The sequence below is a fragment of the Oryx dammah genome, unplaced genomic scaffold, assembly GCF_014754425.2.
Source record: "Oryx dammah isolate SB20612 unplaced genomic scaffold, SCBI_Odam_1.1 HiC_scaffold_29, whole genome shotgun sequence".
Lineage (NCBI taxonomy): Eukaryota > Metazoa > Chordata > Mammalia > Artiodactyla > Bovidae > Oryx > Oryx dammah.
The window spans coordinates 6,940,185-6,961,123 of record NW_024070213.1 but is presented as its reverse complement, the minus strand read 5'-3'; the positions used below and the strand labels follow the sequence as shown (position 1 = coordinate 6,961,123).

The 20,939-nt window shown below is 41.6% G+C and overlaps 1 protein-coding gene across 1 annotated transcript; it reads left to right on the top strand.

Annotated features, from left to right (window-relative positions):
• On the top strand, nucleotides 1–19,784 carry WBP2NL (WBP2 N-terminal like). Its single transcript, XM_040233362.1, has 7 exons — nucleotides 1–62; nucleotides 8,780–8,888; nucleotides 9,463–9,604; nucleotides 9,761–9,853; nucleotides 12,710–12,820; nucleotides 19,165–19,230; nucleotides 19,399–19,784. Exons 1-7 carry the CDS (start codon nucleotides 1–3, stop codon nucleotides 19,782–19,784), a joined length of 969 nt encoding a protein of 322 aa, XP_040089296.1.
• The last annotated feature ends 1,155 nt before the right edge of the window (nucleotides 19,785–20,939 follow it).

Below are 20,939 nucleotides of genomic sequence, written 5' to 3'. Positions count from 1 at the left end.
ATGGCAGTGAACCAGAGCCACACCGAGAGCCGTCGTGGGGCCCTCATCTCCACTGGCGAAAGGTGCCCGAAAGGAAGCCTGTGGAGCTGTCGGAGGGAGGAGAGGCCAGGAGAATTGGCAGTGCACAAACTCTCAGCCAGTCAGAGACTTTCCCGCCTTTTTTGCGCTCATAGCAAGCGTAGCTCTTCCCCGACCATTAGAGCCGGCGCTGCCTCGCGGCTGTTCTGGATGTGAATGTGGTGGAGGCGGGAATCGGGGTGTCGCACGTGTGAAGGGCACGTGCCCAGGGAGTGAGCCGTGTGCTGCCTCAGAAAAAAGTTGGAAGTGCAGTGGCAGGAAACGGAAGTCCCACCGACCCTCGGGGTGGCATGCCGTGCCGTTAGGAGTGAGCTACCTTTGTAGAATGACGGCAATAAGGTCCCAGGCTTCTGGGAGGTAGAAAAGGCATGAGTGTGACTCTTTCTAGAAAGATCCTAAACTGTCCAGGGCCTCTCTTCACCCTCAGAACTTCAAAAAGCCCCCTCTCTTCTTCGTCCCCAATCAAGGAGATGGCTGGTCTTACTTTTTTGAAAAGATGGGGACCAAAAGAAGACACGTCTGGGAAGAGTGATGTTCTCTCACCTCCCATGGGGGCCTGCCGCTCACCTGTTTCCTCCAGCCTCCGTCAGGTTCAGCCCAGAGTTTCCCATTTTTACTTCCCTACCCAATACCTCCAGTACTTTGGCCACCTCATGAGAAGAGTTGACTCATTGGAAAAGACTGATGCTGGGAGGGATTGGGGGCAGGAGGAGAAGGGGACAATGGAGGATGAGATGGCTGGATGGCATCACGGACTCGATGGACATGAGTCTTAGTGAACTTCGGGAGATGGTAATGAACAGGGAGGCCTGGCGTGCTGCGACTCATGGGGTCGCAAAGAGTCGGACAGGACTGAGCGACTGAACTGAACTGAACCCAATACCTCGGCCCCTGCTTCACTCCCCTCCTCAATCCCCTGCCCAGGCTGTTAGAGTCCTGTTCAAACTCCCCAACAGTTCTTAAATATGCTCCTCTCTCTGCTCAGATTTGCCCTCGTTTTCCTTTGCTCTCGCCTAGCTGTGAGACTCTGAAGTCCAATGCAGTGCTCAGGTGAGGCAAAACACACCCAGATTGCTTTGAATGCATCTATCAGGAAGATCCTTTAAGACAGTACATCGTGCTGATGTCCAGATCTGTTTTTTCTATGCTTCCTTCCCCAGAATATTTTCTTGACAGATTTATACACTCTGTCAAGGCTGTACATCCTCCCTTGGCCCCGAAGGACCGCTGCTGTTTTGTTCAGTTTTCCTAGTAGTGAGATGATTGCCCACCATGCTGATGCCCTGCACGCTGGCCTGGAGAACTGAGACCTGTGTGCCTGTGGCTCTGTGCTTGGAAGCCACTTCTAATTTGGTGTTCGGGTGTCTTTTCAGCTGGGCTATGGGTTTGTCTCTCTGCTTTTAAAAAAATAACAAATATTGATTTTATGTGAATTATCTTTGTGGAGTCCTTTCTGTGCTCTCCAATGGTTGGCCTTATTGAGGCCCTGTTCTAAGGGCTTTATGTTTATAGTTGCTCTATCTGCAATGAGGATCAGTATGATTTTCCTCATGTCACAGGTGGAAAAGCTGAAACAAAAAGTAATTTGCCTAAAATCATATGGTCAGGCATGTGGGAGAGCTCTGAATTTTGGTAGTGTGTATTCATGTCTCTACGCTGGCTGCCCCTTGAAAAGGAGGAGGACTATGTCTCTTTTTTTCTCCTCGGCAAGCAAAGCTCTGTCAGGGCTCTACCTTTTTGGATAGAAACTACTTTACAGAAATAGCTTGAGAGGAAGAAGATTGGTTATATTTTGACTTCTCCTGACTATTCACAATATGCAGTTAAGAAATTCATCACAGCTTGGCTGTGTTGTGTGGAGATTTTTTTTCTGATCCCAGCAGAAAAGTCATAAATGTATGAGCCAGACTGTACTGGTAAAAAGGAAGATACTGACTGAGTTTTGTTTTTTAAAAAAAATCCATATTTTAAAATGTGCATTTAGAAAAATTGGGAAACATTTAATTACTTTAAATTCTTACATTAAGTGCTTTTTATATTTTGATACATATCCTTTTGCACGTCCCCCTGTGGAAATACACACACCTTCCCCTATCAGACTGCTTTGTAATTTGTTTTCCTCATTTACTGATGTATTGAGAATGCTTTGCAGTATTGGCATCTATTAATACATCATTATTTTCGATGTCGGGTACTCCAATATGCAGACATTTTTGCTCAAGCCACTATCTGGGATAAGTCTGGTTTTAATTTTGTCATTGCTGTAAACATTGCCACAGTGAATTTCTTAAAGATTAATTTTTGTTCACCTATCAAAATGTTTCTTTCAGACATATTCCTGAAAGTGAAATTGTGGGGTCAGAAGACATAGACTTTTAAAAAATATTTATTTGTTATTTATTTAAATATTTATTTTTATTTATTTGGCTGTGTTGAGTCTTGATTTTGGCACACAAACCTTTGTTGTGGCCTGTGGGATCTTTAGTTGTGGTGTGCAGAATCTAGTTCCTGGACCAGGAATTGAACCCAGGCTTCCTGCATTGGGAGCTTGAAGTCTTAACTGCTGGACCACCAGGGAAGTCCCCAGAGGACATAGACTTTAAAAAAAATTTTTATATATTTATATAAAAATCCTTGTAAAAATATTTTTAAATATTACACATATTTTATATTTAACATATTTATAAATGGAAATATATTTATTGCAAAATCCCCCTACAGTTTCAGTTTCAGTTCAGTTGCTCAGTCGTGTCTGACTCTTTCCGGTCCCATGAACCACAGCACACCAGGCCTCCCTGTCCATCACCAACTCTCGGAGTTCACCCAAACCCGTGTCCATTGAGTCGGTAATGCCATCCAACCATCTCATCCTCTGTCGTCCCCTTCTCCTCCTGCCCTCAATCTTTCCCAGCATCAGGGTCTTTTCAAATGAGTCAGCTCTTCACATCAGGTGGCCAAAGTATTGGAGTTTCAGCTTCAGCATCAGTCCTTCCAATGAATATTCAGGACTGATCTCCTTTAAGATGGACTGGTTAGATCTCTTTGCAGTCCAAGGGACTCTCAACAATCTTCTCCAACACCACAGTTCAAAAGCATCAATTCTTCTGTATTCAGCTTTCTTTATGGTCCAATTCTCACATCCATACATGACCACTGGAAAAATCCCCCTACAGAACTGTATCAATTTACATTCTTTTTAATACTTTGTGTCCAATTTCACCTTGCCAACACTGAATGTTAATCCTTGATAGCTCTGCCAGTCTGATAGGAAAGGAAAGAAAAGTGAAGTCACTCAGTTGTGTCCGACTCTTTGCGACTCCATGGACTGTAGCTTACCAGGCTCCTCCATCCATGGAATTTTCCAAGCAAGAGTACTGGAGTGGGTTTCCATTTCCTTCTCCAGAAGATCTTCCTGAGTCAGGGATCGAACTCAGGTCTCCTGCGTTGCAGGCAGACACTTTACTGTCTAAGCCACCAGGGAAGCTAGTCTGATAATGGAATCCAAATAATGAAATCTTTTTTTAAAGTTTTATTGCTAATGAAATTATTTTTGTCTTATGGTTATCGACTGTATATGTATCTGGTGAATTTTCTTGGTTCATAAATATCCTCCACTTTTTGGCTAATTTGTTCATCATTTTTGTGTGGTAAAAACACATAACAAAAATTACTATCTTAAACATTAAAAAATAAAAATTGTATATAAAGTATATAACAATAATGTAATGTACACAGTGAAATGATTATTGCAGTCAAGTTAGTTAATATTTCATTTCCTCAAATAATTACCTTTTTGTTTGAGTTTGATGAAAGCACTGCAAATCTACTCTCTTAGCATATTTCCAGTGTTCAATACAGTATTATCAAATATAGTCTTCACATCTGCATATTAGATCTCTAGACTTATTCATCTTCAGTTCAGTTGAGTTCCTCAGTCGTTTCCGACTCTTTTCAGCCCCATGGACTGCAACACGCCAGGCTTCCCTGACCATCAGCAACTTCCAGAGCTTGCTCAAACTCATGTCCATCGAGTCGGTGATGCCATCCAATCGTCTCATCCTCTGTTGACCCCTCCTCATGCTGCCTTCAATCTTTCCCAGCATCTGGGTCTTTTCCAGTGAGTCAGTTCTTCGCATCAAGTGGCCAGACTATTGGAGCTTCAGCTTCAGCATCAGTCCTTCCAATGAATATTCGGGACTGATTTCCTTTAGGACTGACTAGTTTGATCTCCTTTCAGTGCAAGGGACTCTCAACAGTCTTCTCCGACACCACAGTTCAAAAGCATCAATTCTTCTGCATTAAGCTTTCTTTATGGTCCAAGTCTCACATCCATACATGACTACTGGAAAAACCATAGCTTTGACTAGATGGACCTTTGTTGGCAAAGTAATGTCTCTGCTTTTTAATATGCTGTGTAGGTTGGTCATAGCTTTTCTTCCAAGGAGCAAGCGTCTTTTAATTTCATGGCTGCAGTCACCATCTGCAGTGATTTTGGAGACCAAGAAAATAAAGTCTGTCACTGTTTCCATTGTTTACCCATCTATTTGCCATGAAGTGATGGGACTGGATACCATGATCTTTGTTTTTTGAATGTTGAGTTTCAAGCCATCTTTTTTCACTCTTCTCTTTCACTTTCATCAAGAGGCTTTTTAGTTCCTCTTCACTTTCTGCCATAAGGGTGTTGTCATCTGCATGTCTGAGGTTATTGATATTTTCCCCAGTAGTCTGATTCCAGCTTGTGCTTCATCCAGCCCGGCATTTCACATGATGTATTCTGCATATAAGTTAAATAAGTGGGGTGACAATATACAGCCTTGATATACTCCTTTCCTGATTTGGAACCAGTCCATTATTCCATGTGTGGTTCTAACTATTGCTTCCTGACCTGCATACAGGTTTCTCAAGAGGCAGGTCAGGTGGTCTGGTATTCCCATCTCTTTCAGAATTTTGCAGTTTGTTGTGATCCACACAATCAAAGGCTTTGGGGTAGTCAATAAAGCAGAAGTAGATGTTTTTCAACTCTCTTGCTTTTTCAATGATCCAGCAGATGTTGGCAATTTGATCTCTGGTTCCTCTGCCTTTTCTAAACCCAGCTTGAACATCTGGAAGTTCTTGGTTCAGGTACTGTTGAAGCCTGGCTTGGAGAATTTTGAGCATTACTTTGCTAGCATGTGAGATGAGTGCAATTGTGCGGTAGTTTGAGCATTGTTTGCCATTGCCTTTCTTTGAGATTGGAATGAAAACTGACCTTTTTCAGTCCTGTGGCCACTGCTGAGTTTTCCAAATTTGCTGGCATATTGAGTGCAGCACTTTCACAGCATCATCTTTCAGGATTTGAAATAGCTGAGCTGGAATTCCATCACCTCCACTAGCTTTGCTCGTAGTGATGCTTCTTAAGGCCCATTGGACTTTGCACTCCAGGGTGTCTGGCTCTACATGACTGATCACACCATCATGGTTATCTGGGTCATTCAGATCTTTTTTGTATAGTTCTCATGCGTATTCTTGCCACCTCCTCTTAATATCTTCTGCTTCTGTTAAGCCCATACCATTTCTGTCCTTTATTGTGCCCATCTTTGCATGAAATGTTCCCTTGGTATCTTTGATTTTCTTGAAGAAATCTCTAGTCTTTCCTAGTCTATTGTTTTCATCTGTTTCTTTGCATTAATCACTTAGGAAAGTGTTCTTATTTCTCCTTGCTATTGTTTGGAACTCTGCATTCAGATGGGTGTATCTTTCCTTTTCTCCTTTACCTTTTGCTTCTCTTCTTTTCTCAGCTATTTGTAAGGCCTCCTCAGACAACCATTTTGCCTTTTTGCATTTCTTCTTCTTGGGGATAATTTTGGTCACTGCCTCCTATATAATGTTACAAACTTCCATCCATAGTTCTTCAGGCACTCTGTCAAGATCTAGTCCCTTGAATCAATTTGTCACTTCCAGCGTATAATCGTAAGGGATTTGATTTAGGTCATACCTGAATGCTCTAGTGGTTTTCCCTACTTTCTTCAATTTACTCATCTTACATAACTCTAAATTTGTATCCTTGCCTAACATTTCCCCATTCTCCTCATCCCCTCACCCCCCAATAACTACTGTTATACTGTTTGCTTCTATGAATTTGATTTTGTTTTAGATTCCACATGTGAGTGAAATCGTATAATTGTCTTTGTCTCTGCTATTGTACTTAGCCCAGTGTCCTCAAGGTTCACTCATGTTGTGGCATATGACAATATTCCTTCCTTTTTAAGCCTGAATAATATTCCATTGTATGTATATACCACATTTTGTTTCTCCATTCACTGATAGACTTTTAGATTGCTTCCTCCTCTTGGCTATTATGAATATGAGTGCACAAATATCTTTTTGAGACCTTGTTTTCAATCCTTTTTGATATGTACCCAGAAGTGGGATTTCTGGACCATGGAGTAATTCTATTTTTAATTTTTGAGGCAACTCCATACTGTTCCATAGTGCCTGAACCACTTTACAATCCCACCAAGAGAGCACAGAATTTTCAACCTGTCAATATTCTAGGCCACAAACACCTAGGATATCTTTTTCAATAGTAGTATCCTAATAGGTGTGAGGTGATATCTCATTTGTGGTTTTGATTTGCATTTATCTGATGATTAATAATGTTGAGCATCTTCTGGTATTTTTTTGCTATTTATATATTATTTTGGAGAAATGTCTATTTAAATCCTCTGTCCATTAAAAAAATTTTTTTTTCTTTTAAACTTTTTATTTTGTATTGAGGTATAGCCAGTTAACAATGTGATAGTTTCAGGTGAAAAGCAAAAAAGACTCAGTCATGCATATATATGTATCCATTCTCCCCCAGACTCCCCTCCCATCCAGGCTACCACATAACACTGAGCAGAGTTCCATGTGCTATACAGTAGGTCCTTGTTGGTTATCCCTTTGTCCATTTTTAAATTAGATTTGTTGTTGTTGAGTTGTATGAGTTCTTTATATATCCTAGATGGGCTGTATGTGTGTGTGTGTGTGTGAGCCAGTCTTTGTCACCCAGTCAGGCAATGTAAAACTGTCTTAATTTTTACTTCCTGATTGGACAGAGCCTCATTGTCAGCCAGAAGTAACTGTCCTAGAGCCTTCTCAGGTTTCTTCTGAGCATGAACCCAGCCCTGATATGTGAAAGCACCCAGTCTGTGATGCTTTCTAGATTCCCATGAACATGTTAGAGGTTTTCAAAGCCTTTATTCCTCAAAGCATCTCATTCCCCAGTCTTTTCTTCCTGTCTTTTAAGTTTTTTATTGTTTGCCCCCCAAAATCATCTTTTCCCCACTTGACAGCTCTCACACATTTTGAAATGTTGTTTAACAAACGTGCCCTGGGCAGCTGCCTTAATCCTGAGAGAATTCTGAGCTAGTCCTCCAGGGAACCCCTGGACAGGTCAAAGCAGAAAACCACAGTAAGGTCTGTTCTCCCCTCACCCCAGCACTTTGTACTTATACTGAGAATGTGGGTTGCTGTTTTCAGAGCTGTGCCAAGCTAGGGAGCAGAGGAGTACCGGCATAAGTTGAAGTGCAAAAAGCTCTTATTGACGCTCTTATTTTTTTTCTTGATTAAACATTCCCCTAGTTGCCATAAGCTTTGGTTAGATTCTGGAGTTCTAGACTGGCTTTTAGAGATCCCTGTTCCACTATTGTTGCTGACATCCATTTTTTCATAGTCTTTTAAGAAGCACTTTTTAGCCATATACTATCACCCTAATTCCAGTTTTTATTACCTCATATCAGGACTATGTTAGTTCTTAAATGGATCCCTCTGACATATCACCATTTCCTTGATCATGTGACCTACCTGCTGAGACAGCTGCAGGTCACAGTTCTGCCTTGCCTGTTGAATGATGTCTCTAGCTCTAGTCCCAGCGCGGGTCCAGCTTTATCTCACTATTCCTGCTAATCACACTTCCATGATGTTTTGATAAATTCATGCAGTTAGGCTGCTCCCAAGTATACAGTGTTCTTTCCACTGATGCTGTTTGCACCCCATCAGGACTGTCCCCTACCCTCACTTCTGCCCAGTGAAACACTATTCATCTCTTAAGAATCAGCTCAAATGTCAACTTTTCTATAAAATCATTCCTAATTACTTCTATCAAGAGCTGATCTCCACCTGCCATGATATTTTGTTCCACCTAGGTGATGCATATCATGTTTTTCTTGCATTATTACTTATATTCACGTTTTCATTCATTCATTCAGTAAATATTAATAGGATATATATATATAACTAAGAAAGAGAAAAAACCCCAATAGGATTCTGTAAGAGTAGGGTTTTCAGGTTAGGAGTGAAGGGAGAACATGGCAGACATGTCAGAGGATCCTGTAGCTCCCTTCATATGTCTCACCTTCTTTACCAGAGTCCAAGAAACAGTTTCGTTAACCCAGTGCTTTATATAAAATGCACAAGAAGTATAAGAATTAGTGGACTTTAAGAATAGAATTAGGTTTGCTAAGAAAGAAAAAAGAAAAGAACCCAGTGATAAAGAGGAAGACAAGTGTGAGTTGTCAGAGAATAAGATCATTTCAATTCCTTTCTATTTTAATAAAATAGTAGCAGTAGCACCAGTAGCAGTCAATAACCTCCCTCCAGGCTAAAAACTGCACTGAGAGCTTTGTTTGTGTCTTTTCGTATAACTCCTAAACCCTGTGCTGTCTGCCTTTCTTTTCTGCAGTGTCTTGAAGCAGTGTGAGGATGTGGACCTCTGCTTCCTGCAGAAACCAGTGGAATCCCATCTCTTTAATGGCACAAAGAAAGGAACGTTGTTTCTCACTTCATACCGGGTAATTTCTCTCTTTTAAATCTAATTTATTTTTCTTTTTTTTTCACTGTGCTGGGTCTTCATTGCTATGCCCGGGCTTTTTCTAGTTGTGGTGAGTGGGGGTTACTCTGTAGTTGTGGTGCTTGGGCTTCTCATTGCAGTGGCTTCTCTTGTTCAGGAGCACAGGCTCTAGGGCACTCGGGCTCAGGAGTCGTGGCACACAGGCTTAGTTGCCCTGTGGCATGTGGAATCTTCTTGGACTAGGAATCGAACCCATGTCCCCTGCATTGGCTGGCAGATTCCTAACCATTGAACCCCCAGGAAAGTCCCATAACAGGTTATTTCTGCTTCTCCTTTGATCTAATTAACTCTACGTTTATTTCCCTTAAAAGGGAGAGAGGTTAAACCTTGACTTTCAAAATGTTTTGAAATGTTACCACTTGGAGATTTTCCTTGTTGAAGAGTGATGGAAGAAAATCTGTGAGGTTTCTCAATTAGGCCAGGATGCCAAAGCAGCCTCGACTTTAGAATTGTTCTTCTATGTCTCAACCATGGACGAATCGCATTCTCTTCCCAAAGCTTCTTTCCTTTCTTAGGTGGTCTTCGTGACTTCACACTTAGTCAATGACCCCATGCTTTCTTTTATGATGCCGTTTGACCTGATGAGTGACTGCACCATTGAACAACCAATTTTTGCCCCCAACTACATTAAAGGAACCATTCAGGCAGCTCCGGGTGGTAAGTGTCCCCCTCAGAAGTGTATTTTTTCTCAAAAGCTTATAGAAAGTTTAAGATTCAGACTCCATTGGGTGGTGCTTCTCTCCATGCTTTTGGCAGTGCTTCTGTTACCAGCGTGCCAGCCTCTTAGTGAGTGTCTGCCATTTCTTCCCCCAGGTGGCTGGGAAGGACAAGCTGTTTTTAAGTTATCTTTCAGGAAAGGAGGTGCCATCGAATTTGCCCAACTGATGATAAGAGCTGCCTCTGCTGGTGAGTGATGCTGATAAAGATATCAAGCTCTTTGGGATTTGGGGACTTGTATAATTGGAATAGGATGGTTAACTAGTGAAGACTTCTGGCCTCTGTGGTCAGGACGGTGGTATTTCCCCACGTTGTTGTTGTTTAGTCGCTAAGCTGTGTCTAACTTTTTTCAACTTCATGTACTGTGTAGCCTGCCAGGCTCCTCTGTCCATGGGATTTCCCAGGCAAGAATACTAAAGCAGGTTGCCATTTCCTTCTCCAGATTTCACATGTATTCAGTGGGTATTTCCTGAGCCTACTGACTATGTACCAAGTACCCTACTACATGCTAGGAACATAAGATTTAGTCCTTCCTTAACCTGAAGAAGTTCACAATCTAGTGGGAATTTACAGTCAGACACCCGAATGATTTTACCTTAGTAAATCATTCGGATAGTCTCTTGTCCGTCTAAGTGGCTGCATCATTGAGTACTTTTGTTTTTGGTGGAGTTACCTTGGCTCTTCTTCCTCTGGCATGCCTTCTTGCCTTCTCTCTGGTTATAGCTTTGCTCTTCTTGGGTTTAATTCTCATTTTTCACGGGACTCAAGCATGGGAAGAGATACTGTCAAGTCCTGCAGCACTGATCTAATAGATGTACCAGAGGACTCTTCAAACTTAGGGTACAAGTAATCTTTTAATTCAATGGAGCTTCACTTTATATCCCTCACTCTCTCAGTTTTTGTATTCCAATCCAGCTGGACTTCTTTGCACCTTGCTCTCCCATCTCTGAGCCTTCAGGCTATTTGCTCTGTCTGGAATGCTCTTCCTCTTTCTCCCTTGCTTTCCACTACCAACTCCAATCTAGTTAAGATGCACATGGTCTGGTGGAAATAGACATATGCAAGAATAATACATTATCCGATCTTATGGTGGGCTTTCCTGGTGTCTCAGAGGTACAGAATCCACTTGCAATGCAGGAAATACAGAAGTGGATTTGATCCCTGGGCTGGGAAGATCCTCTGGAAAAGGAAATGGCAACCCACTCCGGTATTCTTGCCTTGGAAACCCCATGGACAGAGGAACCTGGCGGGCTACAGTCCATGGGGTCACAAAGAGTAGGACACAACTGAGCACATCCCACCCAGTTAAGATAATGCTAGCTATTGAAACAGATAAACCCCAAATTATCAGTGACTTAAGACAGCGGTGGAGAAGGAAATGACAACCCATTCCACTATTCTTGCCTGGGAAATCCTATGGACAGAGGAGCCTGGCTGGCTGCAATCCACGGGGTGGCAAAAAATCAGACATAACTAAGCAACTAAACAAACAACAATAAGGTAATGGGTATTACCGCTTATATAAAGGCCAGGTGGGAACTTCTCTGACAGTTCAGTGGTTAAAATTTCCCCTTTCATCGCAGACAGTGTGCGTTCTATCCCTAGTCTGGAGCTCAGACCCCACATGCCTCAGGGCCAAAAAAGCAAAGCATGAAACAGAAGCAGTATTGCAACAAATTCAATAAAGACTTTAAAAATGGCTCACATCAAAATAAACCTTAAAAAGAGGCCAATCAGCAGGGGTTAAAGGGACCTCTGTTTCACACAGCCCTTCAGGGACCCAGGGTAGTAGAGTCTCATCATTAACACATGGCTTCCACAGCCTCTTTGGGTGGTCAGCAGAGTGAGGAAGAGAGTAAATATCTCACTTGGGATGTTTTCATGGGCCAGGCACGGAAGCTGTGTACATTGCTTCTGGTCAGATGCCATAGGGCAGAAATTATTGTGGCAGGTTGACAATGGTTCTGAAAATATAATCCTCAGAATCTTTGAATGTTACTTTGTAAAAAAAAAAAAAAAGGCTTTTCAGATATAATTAAGGATCTTGAGATGAGAGAATTACTCTAGATTACTCAAATACCATCAAATACTAAATACCATTAAAGTGTCCTTATAAAAGAGATGTGGAGGAGACCAACAGAAGCTTTCTTTGGTAATGTCATTGTTGTTGTTCAGTTGGTAAGTCATGTCCAACTCTTTCTGCAGCATGCCAAGCTTCCCTGTCCTTCACTATCTCCCAGAGTTTGCTCAAACTCATGTCTACTGAGTCAATGATGCCATCCAAGCATCTCATCCTCTGTCGCTCCCTTCTCCTCCTGCCCTCAACATTTCCCAGCATCAGGGTCTTTTCCGATGAGTCATCTCTTTGCATCAGGTGGCCAAAGTATTGGAGTGTCAGCTTCAGTATCAGTCCTTCCAATGCATTTTCAGGGTTGATTTCCTTTAGGATTGACGGGTTTGATCTCCTTGCTGTCCAAAGGACTCTCAGGAGTCTTCTCCAGCACCACAGTTCAAAAGCATCAATTCTTCAAGGGTGCTCAGCCTTCTTTATGGCCCAACTCTCACATCCATACATGACAACTGAAAAACCATAGCTTTGATCATATGGACCTTTGTTGGCAAAGTGATGTCTCTTCTTTTTAAAACACTGTCTAGGTTTGTCATAGCTTTTCTTCCAAGGAGCAAACATCTTAATTTCACGGCTGCAGTCACCACCTGCAGGGTACTGCCATTATGTTGGCCTTTAATGGAGTTATCTCGACAACTTGATAGAATCCTCACTTGAAAATTTTTTCTGAATCCCTATTATGGTGGGTGTTATGCTAGGCCTTCAACAAGCACAGGAAAATATACACAATCACTGTCTTCAGGAAGCATGCAGTTGAGGACAAGGACAGAATATATTTTAAATCTTGTATCCTGGGAGCATTGCCGGACACTCATGTAACATGTTGGTTAAAACTGTTAATTATTTTGTTAATAGTTGCTGTATATCTGTCTTAAAAGAATTAAAGAGCCCTTATTTTGCCAAATTTGTCTTCTCAGCTGCCAGAGGAATTCCACTTGGAAGTGTAAATTACTGGTTTGACACTTCAGGACTGTACATAATTACTGTCCCAGGGGCTGCGGTGTGCTCCTCACAGACACCTTGTCCAGGTGAGGTATGGCAGGGAGGTTCTTCCTGGGAGGTGGAAAGGTGTGCCCAGGGCTCACAGATCTAATCACGGATAGCTTGCCTCCAACTCTGCTGCAGGAGAAGCAGCAGAGTTTTCGAGGTTGGAAAATAGTTGAGTCCATGATTTCATTTCCAGATTCAAACCCGGTGGCAAGCCAGTAAGTGACTGGCTTTCCATTTCAGACTTTGTTGTTGTTCAGTCACTCAGTCATGTCTGACTCTTTGCAACCCCATGGACTGCAGCACGCCAGGCTTCCCTGTCCTTCACCAGCTCCCGGAGCTTGCTCAAGCTCAGGTCCATCAAGTCAGTGATGCCATCCAACCATCTCATCCTCTGTCATCCCCTTCTCCTGCCTTCAATTTTCCCAGCATCAGAGTATTTTCTAATGAGTTGGCTCTTCGCATCAGGTGGCCAAAGTATTAGAGGTTCAGCTTCAGCAGCAGTCCTTCCAATGAATATTCAGGATTGATTTCCTTTAGGATTGACTGGTTTGATCTCCTTGTAGTGCTAGGGACTCTCAAGGGTCTTCTCCAACACCACAGTTCAAAAGCATCAATTTCAGGCTTCCTTTGATGTACAAATATGGAGGATATTGGGCAACTCTCATCAGTAGGAAGTCACTTCTGCTTACAACCTGAGCAGAAATGTGTGCTCTTGGATACTTCCCCATTCCTCTCTCATACAAGCACAGCCATCATGCTTGTGCCACGCCCTTCATCCTCACTGAAGACTCCAATCCTGGGCTTTGTGACCTGTACCCTTTCTTGTAGCAGTCGTGTCTGTCCACAGATGCTGAGCCATGTTCCCCAGAGATGTAGATCAGTACTCTCAAATGTGGTTCACAGTCTGTGGGTGGACCACGAAAGGTCCCCTAACAGGCTGCCAACAGACCCCCAGATGCAGGCCATTTCTTGGGTTTTCCTTGGAGCATGACGTGCATGTCCATCAGCATTTAGTTTGTATACAACTGATGGGTAGTTATTTCTGGCCTTTATAGTTACCTTAATCTTTAAGTGTTAATCAACTGACATTCAAAATTTTGAAGTAAGTATTGGTAAGGTTTTATAAAAATGTTTTTAAGTTGAAATCTGTATAACATACAATTAACCATTTTAAAATGTACAATTCAATGGTATTTAGTGTATCACAGTGCTGTGCAGCCATCAGCTCTCTCCAGTTTCAAAACTTTTCCAAGACTTCATTGGCAGTCCAGTGGTTGATCTGCCCTTTCACTTAGGGGGTGCAGGTTTGATCCCTGGTCGGGGAACTAAGATCTTGCATGCTGTGCTGCACAGTCAAAGAGCAAACAAACAAACCAAATGGAAAACGTTTCCATTACTCCATAAGAATACCCCATACCCACGATGTAATCATTCCTCGTCTCATCTCCTTTGTCTCTTGGTTTCCTCTAATCTGCTTTTTGTCTTTTTGGATTTGCCTGTTCTGTGTATATCACATAAAAGAAGCCAAGCAACATGTGGCTTTGTGTTTGGCTTATCTCACTTAACATGATGTTTTCAAAGCTCGTCCAAGATGTAGCATGTATCAGTGCTTCACTTTCTGTGTCTGACTAGTGCTCCATTGTTTATATCATAGTTTGTTTTTTCATTCGTGCATTGATGCACATTTGGCTTGTTTCCACCTTTTGATTATTATGAGTAATAGCTGTTATAATCATTTGTATATAGGTTTCTCTGTAGACATAAGTTTTCATTTCTCTTGAGTACATACTTAGGTTTGGAATTATTGGGTGATATGGGAATTCAATGTTTAACTTTTTTGAGAAACCACCAAACTCTTTTTCCACAGCAACTGCACTGTTTTTTTACTCTCACCAGCAATGTACAAGTTCCTATTTCTCCATATCGTTGTCAATGCTTGTTATTTTCCTTTCTTTTTGCTAGTTGTTTATATTAAAGTCACACTAGTGAGGTAAGTTGATATCTCATTATAATTTTAACTTGCATTTTCTTAATGACCAGTGGTATTGAATATCTTTTCATGTGCTTGTTGACCATTTGTGTATCTTCTCTGGAGGTGTATCTATTCAAGTCCTTTGCCCATTTTAAAATATTTATTTATTTATTCACTTTTGGCCACACTGTGTGTTTGTTGCTGCTCTTGGGCAGCAAGCAGGGGCTACTTGTTTTTGCATTGTGCTTCCTTGCAGGCTTCTCATTGCAGTGGCTTCTCCTGTTGCAGAACATGGGCCCTAGAGAGTGTGGGCACAAGCTTTGTTGCTCTGCAGCATGTGGGACCTTCCCGGACCAGAGATTGAACCCATGTCACCTGCACTGGTGGGTGGATTCTTAACCGCTGCACCACCGGGAAGCCCAAGTGTGGTGTTTAATTTCCAGAAATTTGTGAATTTTCCAGTTTTACTTCTGTTGTTGATTTATAAATTAATCCCTTTGTGATGAGAGAAGCTACTTTGTATGACATCTATCTTTTAAAATCTATCCAGACTTAATTTGTTGCCTAATATATGGTCTATTCTGAAAAATATCACATGTGTCCTCGAGAGTACCAGGGTCCCAGGTGGCACTAGTGGTAAAGAATCTGCTTGCCAGTGCAGGAGACATAAGAGATGTAGGTTCGATCCCTGGGTCAGGAAGATTCCCCTGGAGAAGGGAAAATTCCACGGGCAGAGGAGCCTGGTGGGCTACAGTCCATGGGGTCACAAAGAGTTGGACACGGCTGATCAACTGAGCATTTGAGAGTAATGTACCTTCTGTTGTTGGGTAGAGTGTCCTATGTTTGTTAGATCCAGTTGGCTTGATGTGCTTTTTCAGATCCTCTACTTCTTATTTATCTTCTCTCTGGTTGTTCTATCCATCAGTGTGAGTGGGGGATATTGAAGTCTTCAACAATTACTGTAAAATTGCTTCTTCCTTCAATTCTGTCAGTTTTTGCTTCGTATATGTGATGGTCTGTTATCAGCTGTGCAAATGTTTATAATTGTTATATTCTTTTGCTGTACTGAACATTTTATTAATATATAATTTTCTTCTTTATTTCTTAATGATGTAAAGTCTATTTTGATGTAAAGTCTATTTTGTCTGATATTAGTATGGTTACTTTTACTCTCTTTTGGTTACTATTTACATGGAATATCTTTTTTCATCCTTTACTTTTAATTTATTTATGTCTTTGTATCTAGAACAAGTCTCTTAAACACATAGCATGTAGTTGAATCATGAATTTTCATTCATTCTGCCAATCTCTGTCGTTTGATTGGGGAATTTAATCCACTTGCATTTAAAGTAATTACTGATGATGGGAGCCTTCAGTTCAGTTCAGTTGCTCAGTCATGTCCGACTCTTTGCAACCCCATAAATCGCAGCACACCAGGCCTCCCTGTCTATCACCAACTCCCAGAGTTCAGTCAGACTCATGTCCATCAAGTCAGTGATGCCATCCAGCCATCTCATCCTCTGTCGTCCCCTTCTCCTCCTGCCCCCAATCCCTCCCAGCATCAAAGTCTTTTCCAGTGAGTCAACTCTTTGCATGAGGTGGCCAAAGTACTTCTACTGTTTTACTATTTGGTTTTTATATGCCTTATAGCTTTTTGTCCCTCATTTTCTGCATCACTGTCTTCTTTTGTGGTTTAGTTGATTTTTTGATAGTGAAAAGTTTGAATTCCTTTCTCATTTCCTTTTGTTTATATTTTATAGCTTTATTTTGGCTGTGCCTACCATGGGGGTCACATTTAACATCCTAAAGTTATAACACTGATTTGAATTTTACAATCTTAACTTCAATAACATACACTTATTCTGTACCTTTACAAGCCCTCCATCTCACTCCTTTTAGTTGATATCACAAAATTATATCTCTATACACTGTGTCCTCAAACACATAATCTAATATTTCCTTTAAATGCATTAGTCTCTTAAGTCATGTAGAAAACAAAAATGAAATTACAAACCTTTGTTATAATAATATTGACTTTTATAATTGCTCAATGATTTACCTTTATTGAGATATTTATTTTTTCATATGGCTTCAAATTATTATCTAATGTCCTTTCATTTGATTCCCTTAAGCATTTCTTGCAGGACAAGTCTAGTTGTAATTAACTCCCTCAGGTTTTGTTTATCTGGAAACATCTTTCTTTCTCTATCTGAAAGGAGTTTGGCCAGATATAGGATTCTTGTTGGATAGTTTATTTCTGGCCTCCAACATTCCTGAAGAGAAATCTGCTAATCCTCTTATTGAGGATCTCTTGTATGTAATTATTCACTTCTCTCTTGCTGCTGTCCCTTGGACTGCAAGGAGATCCAAACGGTCCATCCTAATGGAAATCAGTCCTGAATATTCATTGGAAGGACTGATGCTGAAGCTGAAACTCCAATACTTTGGCCACCTGATGTGAAGAGCTGACTCATTTGAAAAGACCCTGATGCTGGGAAAGATTGAGGGCAGGAGGAGAAGGGGATGACAGAGCATGAGATGGTTGGATGGCATCACCAACTCAATGGACATGGGTTTGGGTGAACTCCTGGAGTTGGTGATGGACAGGGAGGCTTGGTGTTCTGCAGTTCATAGGGTTGCAGAGAGTTGGACACGAATGAGCGACTGAACTGAACTGAACTTGCTGCTGTCAAGAGTCTCTATTTTGTAAGTTTGACTATAATGTGTCAGTGTGGATCTCTTTGAGTTCATCTTATTTGGAGTTTATTGAGCTTCTTGGATGTTTATATTCATGTGTTTCACCAGGTTTGAGAAGTTTTCAGTCTTTATTTCTTCAAATACTTTCTCTACATCTTTCTCTCTTTCTTCTTTTCCTGAAACTTCCACAATGTATATGTTGGTCTCCTTGGTAGTGTCCCACTGGTCCCTTGGGCTCTGTTCACTTTCCGTCAATCTTTTTCTTTCTATTTCTCTCTATCTACAGCTTTTATTGTCCTATATTCAAGTTTACTGGTTCTTTCTTTTGCCTATTCAAATATGAATTTGAATCCCTCTAGTGAATTTTTCATTTCAGTTATTGCACTTTTCAGCTCCAGAACTTCGTTTGTTTTGGTTTCCTGTTATGCTTTCTACCTCTTTACTGATGTTTCTATTTTGTTCATATATCACTTTTCTTGACTTTATATACATTTTTCCTTTTGTTCTTTGAGCATCTTAATGACGATTCTTTTCATTTTTTTCTAGATAGCATAAATATTAAATATGGATTATAGAAAAATAACTTGACAGTTATCCATTCATGTTGACCCAGTTAAATCATTTTGGGAATGTAGCCAAGGAATGGAGAAGGCAATGGCACCCCACTCCAGTACTCTTGCCTGGAAAATCCCATGGATGGAGGAGCCTGGTAGTCTGCAGTCCATGGGATCACGAAGAGTCGGACACGACTGAGCGACTTCACTTTCACTTTTCACTTTCCTGCATTGGAGAAGGAAATGGCAACCCACTCCAGTGTTCTTGCCTGGAGAATCCCAGGGACAGGGGAGCCCGGTAGGCTGCCATCTATGGGGTCGCCCAGAGTCGGACACAACTGAAGCGACTTAGCAGTAGCAGTAGCCAAGGAAATAAATAAAATCCATGTTTATTATAATATTAATTGGAAAGTTGGAAGCAACATAACTCTCTGACAATCAGGTAGCACTTATCATAAGTAGCATTTATCCATATGATAAAATATTGTCCAGATTTTAATCTGTGAAATACATTAATGATATAAAGAACTTTCTTGGCAGTCCAGTGGTTAGGACTTGGCATTTTCATTGCTGAAGGCCAGGTTCAATCCCTGGTTGGGAAACTAAGAATCCCACAAGCCATGCAAAGCAGCCAGGAAAAAAAGAGAAAAATAATATAAAGAACATTCTCACAATGTCAAGTAAAAAGAGCCAGATTTTTAAAAATTATATGATTGTCATAATCATGACTGTATAAAAAATATCAACAGAGATCCTACCTATAAATATACTAAAATAATAAATTTTTGTCTTTGATGATGGAATTATAGATGACTTTTAAAAATTTATCTCTTCTCTATTTCCCAAATACATATTCCTCATTGAGCATTTTTTTATGATCAAATCAAACTTTACTGAGTTAAGTATGTATCTGTGTACAACTATTAGTATGTAGAGATTTAACTATAGGTTATTTTCATGTTAATTTGGATTCCTCCACAACAGGAAATGTTAAAGCATCCAACTGGTGATGACTGAAGGATAAGGCTTTTGCATTGTTCTGTCTGAATTCTCTTCCTGTGTCAATCTGCTTCAGTATTTTTTTTATCTTCCACCTCTTTCTTACTTATTCCTTGTCTGCTCTAAAAAATGAGTAACGGATTTTTTTTTTCCTTCTCAGCATATCCAGTTGTGATCTATGGACCCTCACCACCAGGATATAGAGCCCAACCAGGGGAATATGGAACTCCACGAGAAGGATCTGGAGCCCAACCAGGGGGATATGGAGCCCCACCTGTGGGATATGGAGTCCCACCTGGGGGATATGGAACCCCACCTGTGGGATATGGAGCCCCACCTGGGGGATATGGAGCCCCTCCTGGGGGATATGGAGCCCCTCCTGGGGGATCTGGAGCCCCACCTGTGGGATATGGAGCCCCACCTGGGGGATATGGAGCCCCACCTGTGGGATATGGAGCCCCACCTGTGGGATATGGAACCCCTCCTGGGGGATATGGAACCCCACCTGTGGGATATGGAGCCCCTCCTGGGGGATATGGAGCCCCTCCTGGGGGATATGGTGCCCTACCTGGGGGATATGGAGCCCCACCTGGGGGATATGGAGCCCCACCTGCAGGATATGGAGCCCCACCAGCTGGAAATGAAGCCCTACCCCCGCCATATGAAGCTCCATCTGCTGGAAATACAGCTGCCTCTCACAGATCTGTGGCAGCTCAGCAGGAGACTTCTCTTCCCTCTACCTCATCTTCTCAGGTCCATTTACCAACTTCTCAGAGTTAAACCTTGAAGATTCACCAAGCAAAGGGCACCCTAAAACTGAAGTCACAGTAAGAAGGAAGACTCAGGTAGGTGGCTGAAGTCCCATCCGAGGTAGTTGTCACACCCTTTGGAAGGGCAACCTTAGAGGGAAGATGAAGCTTTACTTCCATGCCTAGATTTTAGAGGCCAAGTCAGTTCTTGGTTGGGCTTCCCTGGTAGCTCAGTTGGTAAAGAATCTGCCTGCAATGCAAGAGATGCAGGTTTGATCCCTGGGTCGGGAAGATCCCCTGGGAGAAGGAAATGGCAACTCACTCCAGTATGCTTGCCTGGGAAATCCCATGGACAGAGGAGCCTGGCAGGCTACAGTCCATGGGGTTGCAAAGAGTCAGACACAACTTAGTTACTAAACCACCACCACCAATTCTTGATTAGATGGGCTAAAGGAGATGCACATTCATACAGCTAATTCTCCAACAATTTGGTTGGCATTGGCTGCATTTTTTTTAATTACATTTTTTTAAACATGCCTTGAGTCAGTTCGGAAAAACTGTTCTGCAGTTTCCCCTCTCCAATTCAAGAGACATCCATTATGCTAAGCTTGCTAGGAACTAAGGTATATGTTAAAAATATCAAGTTGAGGGATTTTCCTAGAAATCCAGTAGTTAAGACTTCATGCTTCCAATGCAAAGGGCATGGGTTTGATCCCTGGTTGGGAAACTAAGATCCCACATGCCATATGGCATGGCCAAAAATTTTTTAAAAACCAAGTTGAACACTTATTTTTCATAGCATTATTTATATTAGTGAAAGGATGTAACAACTTAAATTTTCAGTAGCAAGAGAGAATGTCACAAATTATACAATGAAATGTTGTGCAGCCATTGAAAATGATATCTAAAGGTAGGGGAGGCCTTCTTTAAGAAGACCAAAAACAATGAAGCAATAGAAGAAAACAGAGATAAATTTGACTATATCAAAATTTTAAACTTCTGTATGACCAAAGTTAAAAGATAGGCAATAGACTGCTGCTGCTGCTAAGTCACTTCAGTCGTGTCCGACTCTGTGCGACCCCATAGACGGCAGTCCACCAGGCTCCCCCATCCCTGGGATTCTCCAGGCAAGAACACTGGAGTGGGTTGCCATTTCCTTCTCCAATGCGTGAAAGTGAAAAGTGAA

Coding starts and splice junctions, on each gene's coding strand:
- WBP2NL (XM_040233362.1), top strand. CDS start 1: ATGGCAGTGAACCAGAGCCACACCGAGAGCCGTCGTGGGGCCCTCATC. Junction 8,889..9,462: donor TGTTTCTCACTTCATACCGG/GTAATTTCTCTC, acceptor TTCCTTTCTTAG/GTGGTCTTCGTGACTTCACA. Junction 12,821..19,164: donor CTCACAGACACCTTGTCCAG/GTGAGGTATGGC, acceptor TTTCCTTCTCAG/CATATCCAGTTGTGATCTAT.